The sequence below is a fragment of the Jaculus jaculus genome, chromosome X (genome assembly GCF_020740685.1).
Source record: "Jaculus jaculus isolate mJacJac1 chromosome X, mJacJac1.mat.Y.cur, whole genome shotgun sequence".
NCBI classification, from domain to species: domain Eukaryota; kingdom Metazoa; phylum Chordata; class Mammalia; order Rodentia; family Dipodidae; genus Jaculus; species Jaculus jaculus.
In genome coordinates this window covers 79,307,642-79,322,567 of record NC_059125.1, presented here as the reverse complement: position 1 = coordinate 79,322,567, position 14,926 = coordinate 79,307,642, and the positions used below count along the sequence as shown (strand labels likewise).

At 35.6% G+C, this 14,926-nt stretch overlaps 1 protein-coding gene across 1 annotated transcript; it reads right to left on the bottom strand.

Moving 5' to 3' along the window:
- Positions 1-13,562: 13,562 nt before the first annotated feature.
- On the bottom strand, positions 13,563-14,507 carry Cpxcr1 (CPX chromosome region candidate 1). Its single transcript, XM_004666952.2, has one exon. It carries the CDS (start codon positions 14,505-14,507, stop codon positions 13,563-13,565), a length of 945 nt encoding a protein of 314 aa, XP_004667009.2.
- Positions 14,508-14,926: the final 419 nt, after the last annotated feature.

Genomic DNA, 14,926 nt, shown 5'->3' with positions numbered 1-14,926 from the left:
TTTAAAATAGATATTAATTATATTTTATATCTTAATCATATATTATTTTACTCTTCAGATTAATGCATATTTCTTTTGGATGCGGAGTCTTACTCTAACCCATTCTAACCTGGAATTTACTCTGTGGCCTGGACTTGCCTTGAAATCATGATGATCTTCCTACCTTAGCCTCTAAGGCCCTGGGTTAAAAGCATTAGCCACCAAACTCAGCTATATATAATTTTAAAACTAAATATTTCAGTGTTTAAAGTGGATATTAAACATAAAATGGAATTTTTAACATTTATCATCAAACTCAAAGCCTTTCAAATTCTAGATAAATGCTTTATCCTTGAAATATAGTCTCAGCCCTCCAAATATGATTTTCATTTTATATGGTTTCTACTCTATTATTATTTTGATTTAAATTTCTAACTAATAGCCTCTAACAATAGTCTCCCTGATTGATGTTCAGATTACTATAAAGCATGAAATGAAAATATAGGATCTTAAGATCAGTTTTCATGATATAAATACTTCTTGAAATAAGCTGCTTTACATAAAATAGAGTATGTAATTCAGTTTTAAAAGGTCATTCCAGTGAGGTCTTTACATCTACTACAATAGTCTTTTATCATCTATGGCACAAAAGTTGAGCTAATTTTTTTTTGTTACTCATACAAATCTTTGTCTTGGGCTTGAGAGATCCCTTAGTGATTAAAGCACTTGCCTGCAAAACCTAAGGACCTGGGGGTGATTCCCAAGTACCCATGTAAGCCAGGTGTAAAAGGTGGCATATGTATCTGGAGTTCGTTTGCAGTGGCAGGATGCCCAGGCATGCCCATTCTCTCTCTATATATATATATCTGTCTCTTTTTCTCTCACTCTCTTTAAAATGAATAAACAAATTTGTCTTTTCATGATTTAGTCATATTGTATTTTGCATATAAGATCTTATAAACTATTGGCATGAAGTTTTTAATTAATATTGCCTGATTATCAGAACTCCCTTAATTGTGTTACTGGTACCATGTCAGATGAAGAATAAAATCAAATAATTTAGTAAACATTTTACAATGGATTATATTACTTATAAAAATAAAATCAAAATGTCAAATTTGAGAAATATACTAACTTCCATCTTCACTCTAAAATTATAATGTGTCCTGTTACAATTTTTTAAGAATTTTAGTTCTTCTTATTTATTTATTTTTATTTGAGAGACAGAAGGAGGAGAAGAGAGAGAGAATGGGCATTCCAAGACCTCCAGCCACTGAAAATGAACTCCAGATGCATTCACCACCTTGTGCATCTGGCTTACATGGGTTCTGGGGAATTAAACCTGGGTACTTTAGCTTTCCAGGCAAGTACCCTTAACCAGAACCCTCATTTGCTACTGGTGGGAGTGCAAACTTGTAAAACCACTATGGAAATCAATATAGAGACTCCTGAAAAAGCTGAAAATAGAGCTACATCTGAACTTACTGTTCCTCTATTGGGCATCTACCCTAAAGGCTCCACTCTTCACTACAGAGATATTTGCTCAACCATGTTTATAGCTGCTCAATTCACAATAGCTAAGACTTGGAATCAACATAGACACCCATCATTTGATGATTGGATAGTGAACATATGGTACATATATACATGAGGGAGGAAGTAAAGCAAAATGATACAATGAAATTTGTATGAAAAGGGGCAGAATTGGATAGATCATGCTAAGCAAACTCACACAAACACAGAAAGACAAAAGCTGTATAGTTTTCCTCATCTGTAATTCCTAACCTGAGTCAGCTTGAGTTGCAGGCATACCTGACAAGCAACTTGAAGGAAAAAAAAAAAAATAGAGATCTAAGTGTTTGCGGAAAAGGGAATGGGAAGACAGGGGGAGATACACACAAAACTAAATCAAAATTAATTTGTTCCATATAAACCTTTCTCCTGGATAGCAGAATAAAATATATAACCTTGAACAGTATTTTTCAGGGGTTGTCTGGTAAGAAGGGCCCTGGAGAAGATAGGATGAAAATGAACCCAACATGGCTCAGGGAAATTTTGTGGAAGAGGGGGTGGAAAGAATGTCAGAGCCACATGTTGGGTCATGATATGCAGAGACATTTATTGTACCAATAACTGTGGGCTAACTCCACAATGCATGACCCATTTACATCAACAAGGAGGGGCCAATGGGGAGGGGGTAGGTCACGGATGAGCCTAATAATGGTACCAAACTGCCTGTATTTGCTGAATAGAAAACTAAAAACAAAACAAAACAAAACAAAACAAACAACAACAACAACAACAAAAAAAAAAACATTTGGCTCTGGCTTGTCACTCCTAGGACCAGAAATCAGTTATAACCCACAGTAAACTATTGATTAGAGAAACCTACTAGGTCTCCAAAACAAGACAGGCTTCTGTCACAGCTCTTGATTACCTGCCTGAAGTAAAAGGTAAGACCCTATTGCTGAAGACACCACATGCTGCTGACACAGAACACTGGAAGGAAGCCAGTTTCCAGATGGTTAGGCCATAAAGTGCTGGAAAGTGCTACATGAACTGCTGGGGGAAATTGACAAACAAGGTTGTGAGCAAGGAGGGCAACCTCCTATATGAAAGCAACCAGCCTGACAAGATGTACAGACTTGTGCAATTGTGGCACACAGCCTAATTGAGTAACCAATGGCTCTGATCAGCTAAGCAGTCTACTCAGTGGAAAGGAAATCATAACTGGAACTGGGAATCCAGTCAGAATCCTATTAAGACCAAGATCATGTACTATAAGAAAAAAAAAAAAAAAAACTCCCTTTAGGCTTTAGCCAAAAGAAAAGCTACACCCATCAAAATCTCTCTTAATTAGTAATGTTTATCCCATTAAGCCAATTATCCACTGGAGAATCTGTTCTTTTTCACAAGGCCAAATAGATAAACCCCTCCTTCCATATCAGCCAGGGCCCAGGTGAAACCATAAAAGAATTGGCGAGATAAGCAAGAGTGCTGCTTTAATGGTGAACCTGTCAATCTGGGCCAGGGAGATGGAGACAGACACAGAAGATCCCCAAAATGCACCAAAGCAGAAATCCAGAAGCTGCTGAAAGCACAACACTGAAGTAGACTTAAAATATCCCCACCACACCTTAGGGAATTTTGCAGAAGAGGGGGTGGAAAGATTGTAAGAGCCACAGAGTGAAAGTGAATGTCCAGAAGTATTGCCCTCCTTATACTGACTGACTGCTGCTCTCACAACTCATAACCTACAACCCCAGGACAAATACCAGATATCTCACTGAGGAGAGCCATTAATGAAATGGGGTAAGGGAGGAGGGAAATGTGGGTACTAACACATGATGTGTCCATATCGTTTCTACTTAATAAAAAAGAGACCCTGACAAACCCATATAAAGCACATACATGCATGTGAAAATAGTAAATAAATAAGTATATAAATAGAATTTATGCATACATATTTAGATATAAATCATGAAATTTTCAAATTCCAGTGTACTCAATTTCAGTTCAAATCATTTTATTCTGCTTGGAACAGAAATATTAAAAGATAGTAATATTTAAATGTTTTTGATAAACTAACAGTATGCCAACTGAAATACTAAATATCCTTTGAAAATAGTTCATAGATTAGAAACTAAGAAACACATTAGAAACTAAGTTGTGAAAGAAAAACTCTCCTCTTGGTAAGTGTTTTTTGAGGGAGAGAGAGAGGGCGGGGGCAGAAAGCAAGAGCGAATGGGAGTACCAGGGCCTCTATCCACTGTAAACAAACTTCAGACTCATGTGCCACCTTGTGCATCTGGGTTATGTGGGTATTTGGCAATCAAACCTGGGTACTTAGGCTTTGTAGGCAAGTGCCTTAACTGCTAAGTCATCTCTGCAGCCCTGATTTATCTTTTTTAAGTTGAAACTTTGTATGGATTGGTAAAGTGTTGATACTATCATTCTCCTCTTTCCTGCCCCCACTCCATTTTGTGTCCCCTTTAGGGGAATAGTAGTATTCACTGTGGAGTTGTGCATTATGAGTTGTGTGAGCATCAGTCAGTCATTGAGAGGAAGAATGCCTATGGCTATTCTCTCCCACCTTGTGCCTCTTACATTTTTTCCATCCCTTCTTCTGCAAAATTCCCTGAGCCATGGTGGTTGGGCTTTAATTCTACTTTAGTATAGAGATCTCAGCAGCTTCTGCAGTTCTGCTTTGGTACATTTTGAGTATACTTAGTGTCTGTTCCCATCACCCTAGAGAGGGCTGTCAGGCTTGCCATGGAAGCAGCATTCTTGCTCCTCTTGCCAATTCCTTTGTGTTTTCATCTGTAGTCTAGTTGTAGCACTAGGGGTGGTTCACCTGATAACATGGAGTCAGCTATCCTTGTCCTGTTGATAGATTTTGATTGCCCTTGGTTCTCACTGGTTTCTATAAAAGAAAAACAGATTCTCCAGTGTAGAGTGAGATCATGATATGGTAAATTGTATAAGCATTATTAATTTAGACAGATTGTGATGGATGTAGTCTCACTTCTGGCCAAAGACTAGTAGAAGCTTCTTATTGGAGTCCATAATGTTGGTCTTTCTAGAATTCTGACTTGGTTTCCACTTCCAGCTATGATTTCCTTCTCAATGAGCAGATCTCTTAGAAAATCAGGAAGTCATTGGTATGACAGCAAGTCAAGGTGTTCCAATGTAGATTAGGGAGACCATGTATGTGTTTTTCTTTAAATATTTCTTAAAATTTATTTGAGAGAGAGAGAGGGACAGACAGAGAGAAAGAGAGAATGGGCACACTAGCGTCACCAGCCACTGTAAACAATCTCCAGATGCATGCACCACCTTATGCATCTGGCTTACATGGGTCCTGGGGAATTGAACTGAGGTTCTTTGGCTTTGCAGGCAAACCTCTTAACAACTAAGCCATATCTCCAGCCCCGTGGGGTTTGAATTTCTGTGCTTGGGTGAGTTCATTTCGACTACATTTTAATGGTTAAAGTATATGAAAAATTGGACCTTATTTATTAATGCATACGTTACCAATACTTCAGTGTGTGTGTGTGTGTGTGTGTGTGAGAGAGAGAGAGAGAGAGAGAGAGAGAGAGAGAGAGAGAGAGAGAGAGAGAGAGAGAGAAGTGTTTGTGGTGTGGTATGATACAGTGTGTATGGCATATGTGTGCCTGTGTTCAGATGAGTATACCCTGTGAGCACACACAGAGGTTCAAGGAGAATGTATGGTGTTCCTCCATCACTTATCTGCATGTTTCCTTGACATAGATGGGATCTTTTGCTGTAGTTGGAACTTACCTTTTTTCTTCAGTGATTCCCCATTCTCTACTACCCATATGAGTGGTTATATAGGTCTGAGTGGCCATGTGTGACTGTTTAATTGGGTGTTAGATTAATGAACTTGGAGTAATTTGGATGCCCTCAGGCACTCATCCTTGTTAGAAGGGACAGTTTGAGAAATTTATTGTACACCCTAATGATTATAGTCAGTAACATTATATTATTTAAAGAAAATTGCTCAGAAAGTAGATTTTAAATGTGATGATCAAGAATAGTTTATGAGGTAATCATCCTTTATGTAATTAGTTTACAATATGTTCTTATATCAAAACATCAGGTTTATCCATAAATGTATAAATTTGTCATTTGGCAAGTTAGATAATTTTAATTTATTTAATTTAAATTATTTTCATTTAAATAAATATAATTACTAGAATATCTTTTGGTCAGAAATGTAAAGGGTTAGTTTAGGGATGATTAAAGTATTGGCCTATATGTTTCTATGCAAGTACTGCATTGTCTTTATTTTTGTACGTGTATAGCAAAATTGGAGACAAGGACATAATTTCCAAATTTGGTATTCCTTATCAAAATTGCTTTGGCTACTTCTGCTCCCTTGAGGTTTCCTGTGAATTTTCAGATGGATTTTTTTTTTTTAATTTTAGGATCATCACTGTAAGAGCATAAAATGTAATAGATTTTTGGATATTGATTTTGCATTTTGTTCCTTCTAACAGATACTTTACACACTCCCATAAACATCTAAATGTTTCCAAAGCCATCTAACAGGGAAAGGACACTCTTATCTACAAATGATATTGAAAAAAATGGCATATCTGCATACAAAAGTATCAAGCTAAAATCATATTCTGTTCACTTAAAGGTCTTATTTCCTGAGTGAAAAGCATTCAAGTAAGAGACATGATAGTAAGTCACTTTAACTGGAACCCAGTCCCAGCAGGTTCCTCTTACTTCTGAATCAATAGAAGAGGAAACTATGGTGTTAGCTGGGTGATCAATTTTTACTACCAAAGCAAATCTCTACTACTACTTCACAAAGAGATAAGGAAGCTTTTGTCTGAATTACCAGAAATCCTTTAGGGTGCCTTAGTATGGAAGTTACACTTGCTGCATGTCAGGGAACAAAGATTTTAGAGTTTGTAACATTTTACATTTTAGGTAATCAGATAAAAGGTATTCAACCCATAATGTTAAAATAGTGTTAGATTTTAACTAACAATTAATTCAGAACATAAAGGTGCATTTGATTATATTGTCTACATGGATAAATATTCCAAATCCTTTCAATGTCAGAAAGATTTTATGTACCAATATGTAAGTCACAGTCAAATACTGAAAAAAATGGTACATACAGCTTCAGAAGAGAAAATTTCAAAGAAGATATATGAATGGAATATTATGCAAATGTATATAGATGATGCGTTAATTCATTCACACAACCACTCAGATACTTATATACATATTACACATATGCACACAGATGATAGATGATTATTAGGATAGATAGATAGAAAGATAGATAGGAAGGTAGGTAGATAGATAGATAGATAGATAGATAGATAGATAGATAGATAGATAGACAGATGATAGATTTTTTAAGGGGGAAAGAAATAATATGAATAAGGGGGCTGAGCTATATTTAAGGCCTCACATTGAAAATACAAATATTGTGATAGCATGGGTTAGTTTCATTCTGAAGGCAGGAAAATAGAGTTGTTGTTATTATAATTATTTTTGTGAGACCAAAGTAGTCCAAATCTCTAAGCTAACTGGAGTAAGTTCAAGATTCCAAGGAAGAATATGAGTATCATAGATCCATAACTAACAGTGAATTGTTCAATTTGGGTTGGTCTTTAGCTGATGGGGTGATGCCCACCCAGAGAGGAAGATGGAGAATTATCCTTAGTCAAGTATTACTATCTTCTGGAGACACTTTTACAAACATACTTAATAATTAATGCCTTAGCAGCTGAGGGTACCGTAAATTAATCTGTTTGACATATAAAATTAAACCTCATACAACCATTTACTTCTCAATTTGCCTTATTATTTACATAAAGCTTTGTCATAAGTTAATGGGCAATTCTTGAACCCTGTCAGTAAGCAATAGTTTGTCAAGCAGTGTGCTACCCATGGGTGATGTATGGTTTGCAGAGATAGTACCTTGGACAACAATGCTTATATTAATCTCGGTCACACAGAACAAATTATGTGTCTGGAGGAAATAGGTATAAACCTAGCTCAGGCCAAGGATGGAGATGATGCAGACTTCAACTCAAGTGTTTCCCATGAATTGCATGGGTCTTCTCACTGCTGCTAGGACTATTCAGGAAAGTACTATTTATGCTCTGGCATATGCACAGATCTTCATTTTTCACTGGGTTCTATGTATCAATATGATAATCCTAGTACAAAATTCCTACTTTAAAAGCTTCCATGTCCTGTTTCCTCAGGAAGTGGAGAGATCCTTCTAAAACTGTTATTGACTAAAATCATTAATTACAGTGATTAATTTGACGTCAGCATTTAGCTTTGATTTGATTCAGTTTATATATATATATATATGTATATGCATATACATATGTATATATACATATTTAAAGCTGTAGACATTAATAGACATTTCACTATAGCTAATGGAAATTTTATCCATGTTATTTACCATCAGAATAATGAATATTTGTAAATATTATATTTAAATCTTAAAGCTTGTTGTATGCATAATTTATAAATATTACCAATAACCTTCACCATTTTATGAAAAAAAGTAAACTTACTGATTACTCAAATTACTTTTGAGCTAGTAATTAATAAAGAAATTCTTACTACAACATGAAACAGTTTACTAAACATAAAACCAGTTATTGATTACATGACATATATGATCTGTGCTTAATAAAAGATATAAAACCAAAGATGAAAATAACTTTAAGACCTGATTTTACCTGGAGTAGTCAGTGAATCTTCAAAATATTGAATTTGAAACTATATAGCAGATAAGACTCAGTTGTATTATGGACTAACTTGAGATATTGATGAAAACTAATTGGGAATAATAACTATCAAGAGGTAGAGATAGAGACATGGCTTAGCAGTTAAGGCACTTGCCTGAAAAGCCTAAAAACCCAGATTTGATTCCCGAGTACCCACATATGCCAGATGCAAAAGGTGGCACATGCATCTTGAATTCATTGCCAGGACTGAAGGCTTTGGCATGCCTATTCTCTCTCTCTCTCTTCTTGTTTCTCTCTCACATAAATAAAATGTATTACTTAAAAAATACAGTCTAGTGCACTTCAGTTAAAAAGTAAAATTCTTTCCTTCTTCTCTGTTATGTTTTATTGCCTTATATTGGCTCCCTTTCATCATAGTTTGCATATTGAACATTCTTGGAAAAAATTTATCCCAGTCAATAACTTACCCTCGATGATGCTGTGTTTTGAAGTTCTCAAAAGAGCAAAATTTATCCATTAATGTAAAATAAGAAAAACAACTTACAAATTATTTCATTCTCCCAGACATGTTTTAAGTAGTAATAACTGTGGCATATTTGACATTTCACTCTACTTGTAATAGAGCATATTACTCTGCCATATTTTTAAGTCTTATAATCAAAATCATTACTTTAGTACACATTAAAGACTCATTTTTCCTAGCTAAGTATTTGATGGAATATATTATAAGTGCTAGTCATTAAGCTTTGATCTTTGAAACATAGTTTCCTAAAAATTGTTTAAGATCATTTGTTAGCATCATACTATTCAAGCATTGTAATAAAGTTATGTGGCAATTTCAATATGGATATTTAATTTGCTAATTATGTAAATGATTACTTTTTATTTCAGTTTAGTTTTTGAGAAAATCACTATATACTAAATCTTTATTTTAATATATTCAATGATCTTATATTAGAACTCTGTAATAGAAGTCTGAATATAACTAAAGCTTATTTCACTGACTATAAATAGTCCTAGATTCCTAGTCTATAAATCCATAGTTTGTGTACTTTCTTCTCCCAAAGTGTGACATAACAACAAATCTGACATCACATAGCAGAGATACATATTTTCAACTTCTTTATTTATATCGATAAAAATGAATTGCTTATGGTTGCATTTTATACAAAACTAATGGCATTAGACAAATTATGTCTATTAAGAGTCAGAATAATATTAAATATTGCAGTGGTTTGTTTCAGGTGTCCCTCATAAACTTGGGTGTTCTGAACACTAGGTTCCTAGCTGATAGAGATTTGGAAACTAATTCCTTCTGGAGGCAGTGTATTTTGTGGAGAGGGATTCTGGGCACTGTAACCAGTTTCCCCTTGACAGTTTTTGGCACACGCTCCTGTTGCTGGTGTCTATCTTATACTGGTGAAGAGGTGATGTCCACCCTTTGCTCATGGCATCATTTTTCTCTGCCATCATGGAGCTTTCTTTCAAGACTGTAAGCCAAATAAACCATTTTCATCCCTTAAGCTGCTCTTCATTGGGGTTTTCTGCCAGCAATGTGAACCTGACTGCAACAGCAATGTTAGTACTGAGGAGTGGTGTCATCTGACTGTTGGAGCTGATTTTCAAAAAGAATGTGGAAGAATTTTAAACATTGGCCTCAGAGACACCTTGCAGCTCTGTAAATACAGTTTGATAGACTATTAAGGTCAGAGTTGAAAGGCTTGAATGCAGTAAGAACTATGAACTGTGAGGTTTGGCTTGTGAGGGTAAGAAAGATCTTTGCCTGGACTGTGTTAGAAACAGTTTATGTGAGAGACTTGCTGTTATGCCCATGTTCTGTGCATATGCTTTGCATAGAAATGGACTTATGTGAGCACAGGAATATGGCACAGAAATGAAATGTTTGGGCTGAAATTTCTGCCTGTTCAGCTGAAATTATATGAGAGATTACAACATTTGAGATCTGAAGGAGCTGTCAAGGTAGACCATGGGTTGCACTGGATACCCAGTGCAGATGCTGGGACCATGAGAAGACTGATAAGGAGAGATGTTGGGCCCAGATAAAGTTTTCCATGGCTATGAGTTGCCTAGCTGGAGTGGTGAAACTGGAACTCCAGAACTTGTGTTGGTTAGCATTATTGGACTCATAAATTTGTCACTGACAAGAGTTGTTGACTTGGAGCTAGAGAGTTTAATATTTGACCCCTTTAAAATTTTCTATTGGTTGAATATTTCTTCACTATGCCCAATACCATCATTTGCAGTGTGTTTATTCTGTGACATTATGCTTTTGGGGGGGGTGGATTTTTGGTATTGTAGGTCAGTTAACAGCTCTTGGACTTTGGGAATGTTTAAACATCACTGTAATTGATAAAACCTCTGGGGACCCTTAAAGTTGGACTTAATGCAATGTATTTTATATCATTCATTGTTATTAGTTTATGGAGGCTGGGGGAGAATGTGGTGGTTTGATTGAGGTGTCCCCCACTAACTTAGGTGTTCTGACTGTTAGGTTCCCAGCTGATGGAGATTTGGGAATTAACACCTCCTGGTGGCAGTGTAATGTTGGAGATGGGCTCATGGATATTCTAGCCAGTTTCCTTTTGCCAGTGTTTGGCACATTCCTGTTGCTGTTGTCTACATTATGTTGGTGAGGGGATGATGTTCACCCTCTGGTAATGCCATAATTTTCTTGGGTCATCACAGTTTCACTTCGAGTCTGTAAGCCAGATTTTTCCCTTCAAGTTGCTCTTTGTTGGGTGTTTTCTGCCAGCAATGTGAACCTGACTACAACAAATATGTAAAAAAAAAAAAAAACAAAAAAAAAAAACAAAAAACAACCAAACCTGTTTTTGATATAATGATAAAATATTCCCTGGAATTTTATGTTCTTTCAAGTTAACTTTTGAAATGTGTTACATAGCAGCTGGTTGTGGGGGTGCAAGCCTTTAATTCCAGCACTCTAAAGGCACAGATAAGAGGATGGATCTTTATGAGTTTGAGGCTGGTGTGGGATTACAGACTGGGTTCCAGGTCAGCCTGAGCTAGAGTGAGTCTCTAGCTCAAACCAGTCTTCTCCCCCAAGAAAAAGTGTTCCACAACTTAGAACAAAACTATTACCATGATACGAAGTTTGGAATTGTTCTTGTAATATAACTAAATTATCATTTACATAGATACATCAAATGTAAAGATGAAACTAGATTAAGCCACATGTAAAATGCTATTGTAAAATAAACATCTGAATTAAAAGTTTTATTTGATTTTTAATTTATTGTGGTAAATCATCAAATTTATTGTCTTCTCCATTTTAAAGTGCACAGTTCAGTAACATTAAGCATATTCACCCCACCATCTGCTCCAGAACTTTTCATCTTCCCAAAAGGAAATGCTGTCCTCATTAAAGACTAGCTGCCTATTCCCCTGCTGCTTTCCTGGCCCTTGGCATCCTCCAAGCCTCATTTTATTTTATTGTTTTATTATTGACAACTTCCATAATTATAGAAAATAGATCACCATAACTTCCATCCCCTACTATCCCCTTCACAACTCCACCCTCTGTCATATCCCCTTCCCCTCTCCATTGGTCTCTCTTATTTTGATGTTATGATCTTTTCCTCCTATTATGATGGACCTGTGCAGTTGGTTCCAGGCACTGCAAGGTCATGAATATCCAGGCCATTTTGTATTTGAAAGAGTGCATTGTGAGGAGTCCTGCCATTCCTTTGGTTTTTTACATTCTTTCTGCTACCTCTTCCACAATGCACTCTGAGCCTTGGAATGTGTGAAAGAGATGATTCAGTGGTGAGCATTCCTCTATCACTTATTCTCACCACTGTGGTGCGTTTTGAGTCATCCCAGAGGTCACAGTCATCTGAAAAAAGAAGCTTTTCTAACCAAATGTGAGAGTAGCATTAATATATGCACATGAACAGTAAGAGAAGTGCTTACTGGGAAGTTGTGTGTGTGTAATATAGACACTTAGCCAGATACCAGTATGCATTATACTCCTAGGGCCCATGACTTCCCTCATCATAGGATTTTCAGTATCAGGCATGTATTCCTTTCCATAGAGCAGACCTCCAGTCCAGTTAGAGAGCAGTTGATATCCCTATAACACACATGCCACCATTGCACCCATTGGCTCCTTTGGCCTGGCTGGTCAAATTTAAGGCTTGAAGTGTCCACTGCTGTTTATCTCCACTGAGGACATCTCTCTATCCCATGGAGTTGCACGCAACATAGATTTTTGCAGCTTTCTGTCAACTGCTCTACACAGAGGAGGTTTTCACCTCAGCTCCAGCAGGAATTCTCAGTGACCTTGCAGCACAAGTATGTGGAGCCTTCAGCAATAGGTTCTTACCATCTATTACTGGTGGTAAATAGCCTCAGCAATGGCCTGTAATGTTTTGGGGACATTTTTTAAAAGCTTATTGTTGAACACTACCAGTTTAATATTTAATGTTGTTCACTTTTCTTCTAAAATATTTAATTATTTACTTATGTATTTATTTGAAAGTGAAGGAGAGAGAGAGAAAAAAAGAGAGAAAAGTAGGCATGTCAGGTCCTCCTGCCACTGCAAACAAATTCCATGAACATGTGTCACTTTCTGGATTTACATGCGTACTTGAGAATGAAACCCAAGCTGTCAGGCTTTGCAACAAAACACCTTTAACTGCTGAATCATCTTTACAGATCCAAATATATTTATTTGCTTCTATTTCAAATTATTTTATTTCTATTAGGTTTTCATAATTCATAATTTTTATGAATTTGTTTCTATTTTGTATCATCACACTATATAATTAAACCATACTTACAGTACATTCTATATAGATATTCATATCTGTCTATAAATAAGACAATAAAACTGGTGAGGCCTTTTCAATAATTTTATTGACTAGAGATAACAGGAGATAACAGGATTTTTAACTGAGCAGAATTTCTACCGACACCTTTTATGACTTTTTCTAGCTCTCCAATTATGTAACATTTACCACTATCATGTTTACTTGGTATTTGCTCATAATATTCTTATCTTCAGGAAAAGATGTGTGAATATTTTCTTGCTTCAACTGTCATCTCAATGCAGATCAATAGCTTGATATTTTGGAGATATATTTATAACACCACCATCTTAAAAGAGGTAATTTTTTTCTCTTCTACAAAGTATTACTTGCTGATTTATCAAATGAGTTTGTCTTCTTTTGCAATTACATATACTAATGCTAAATTTTGTGGTCATGACATATTTTTTCACATGGATGTTGACATTTTCTTAAATTTTAGAAGTTAAATTTTAAGGTAAATTTACCTTATTTTTACTTAATTTTCAGGGCACCTGCAAGAATGGTTTTTAAAATGAATAAGATAGTGGAAAATACACCCACAAATGGGACACAAATATATGCAGCCATTATTTGTGCACATGATCACTAGCCTTAGTTTATAGTAAGTTCTCCTATTAATTTTAAATGCTTTTATGATAATACCTTTTTTTATTAGTCTCCATGGAGAGCAGCGCATACGCCTCACAGAAATGTGGTTAACATCTTTCTCATTAGTATTAGTTAACTTAGAGTGCTTTCCATATATTGTTCTTGCAGCACGGGGACGGTAGTACACTCTCAAAGGCCTATGAAATGTTTTGTTTCTTTCACTATGGATAAGAATGTTTGGGTGAGTAAGACGTGCTATAAATTTTTGCTTCACCCATTTGTTTTTTCCATGTCTTGCAGTGTGGAAAAAATGTCTCCCACATAGTAGATGTACAAGCATTCTTATTATCCTGTCATTACTAATGGAAGGCACTTGTTGTGGTAGTGACGGTTGAAGTGGAATTTTGTCACTTAATTTCATTTGCACTTTCCTTGAGTAGAATATTGGTTTGTCTATTAAGGCCTTCTTTTCTTCAGTTTCTAGTTTGGGGATACTCACATAGATAATTCTAAATAATCTTACCATATGCATCATCAGTTTTCTAGGAATAGGGATCTGAATTGGAAGAGAATCTTCTACTAACTCTTCTTTTGGGGGATCATTTTGAAGGGTTTCTGTTTCAATTTCACTATTTTCTTTTGTTGGTAGATCACTATCATCTTGGAAACTTTGTGAGCTGTGTGACATATTTGTAGGACCAATTTCTACTTGAGATCCCATGTTGTTATCTATAACTGAAGGTTCTTCATCAGCATTACAGTTATGTGTAGTTTGATTTTCAGAATTGTTGAGACCATTGCCCATTGAATCACTTTCTTCTTTAGAAGTCATGCTAGGTTTCACTTGTGAGAAAAACAGAAAGAGTTTATTCAATTGAGAAGGAATCCATTAATAATAAATCAGTCCTTTAGTACTTTCAAAGAGCATGTAGATGTCCTGTTTTTCATAACTATGCACTTTTTATCAGTATTAATCCCATTAAAGAAAATAAGGAAAAAGTCAAATCAGGGGACAAACAATACTTGTATTAGATGTCTTGTTTTCTCTTTATTAAGAAATTTACATCAACCTGGAATAATGTATCCTCCCATTTAGATATTTTATTACTATTCAGTATTCGTGAAGTCATGGTATTCTGGACAGAAAGTACAATTATTCCCCTTTAGATGGAAAATCTAATAGAAGTTGTATGAAATAAGATAAATTTGGTTTATTGATTTTGGATTTTAAACTGACACCAATATGTAAGG

Coding starts and splice junctions, on each gene's coding strand:
- Cpxcr1 (XM_004666952.2), bottom strand. CDS start 14,507: ATGACTTCTAAAGAAGAAAGTGATTCAATGGGCAATGGTCTCAACAAT.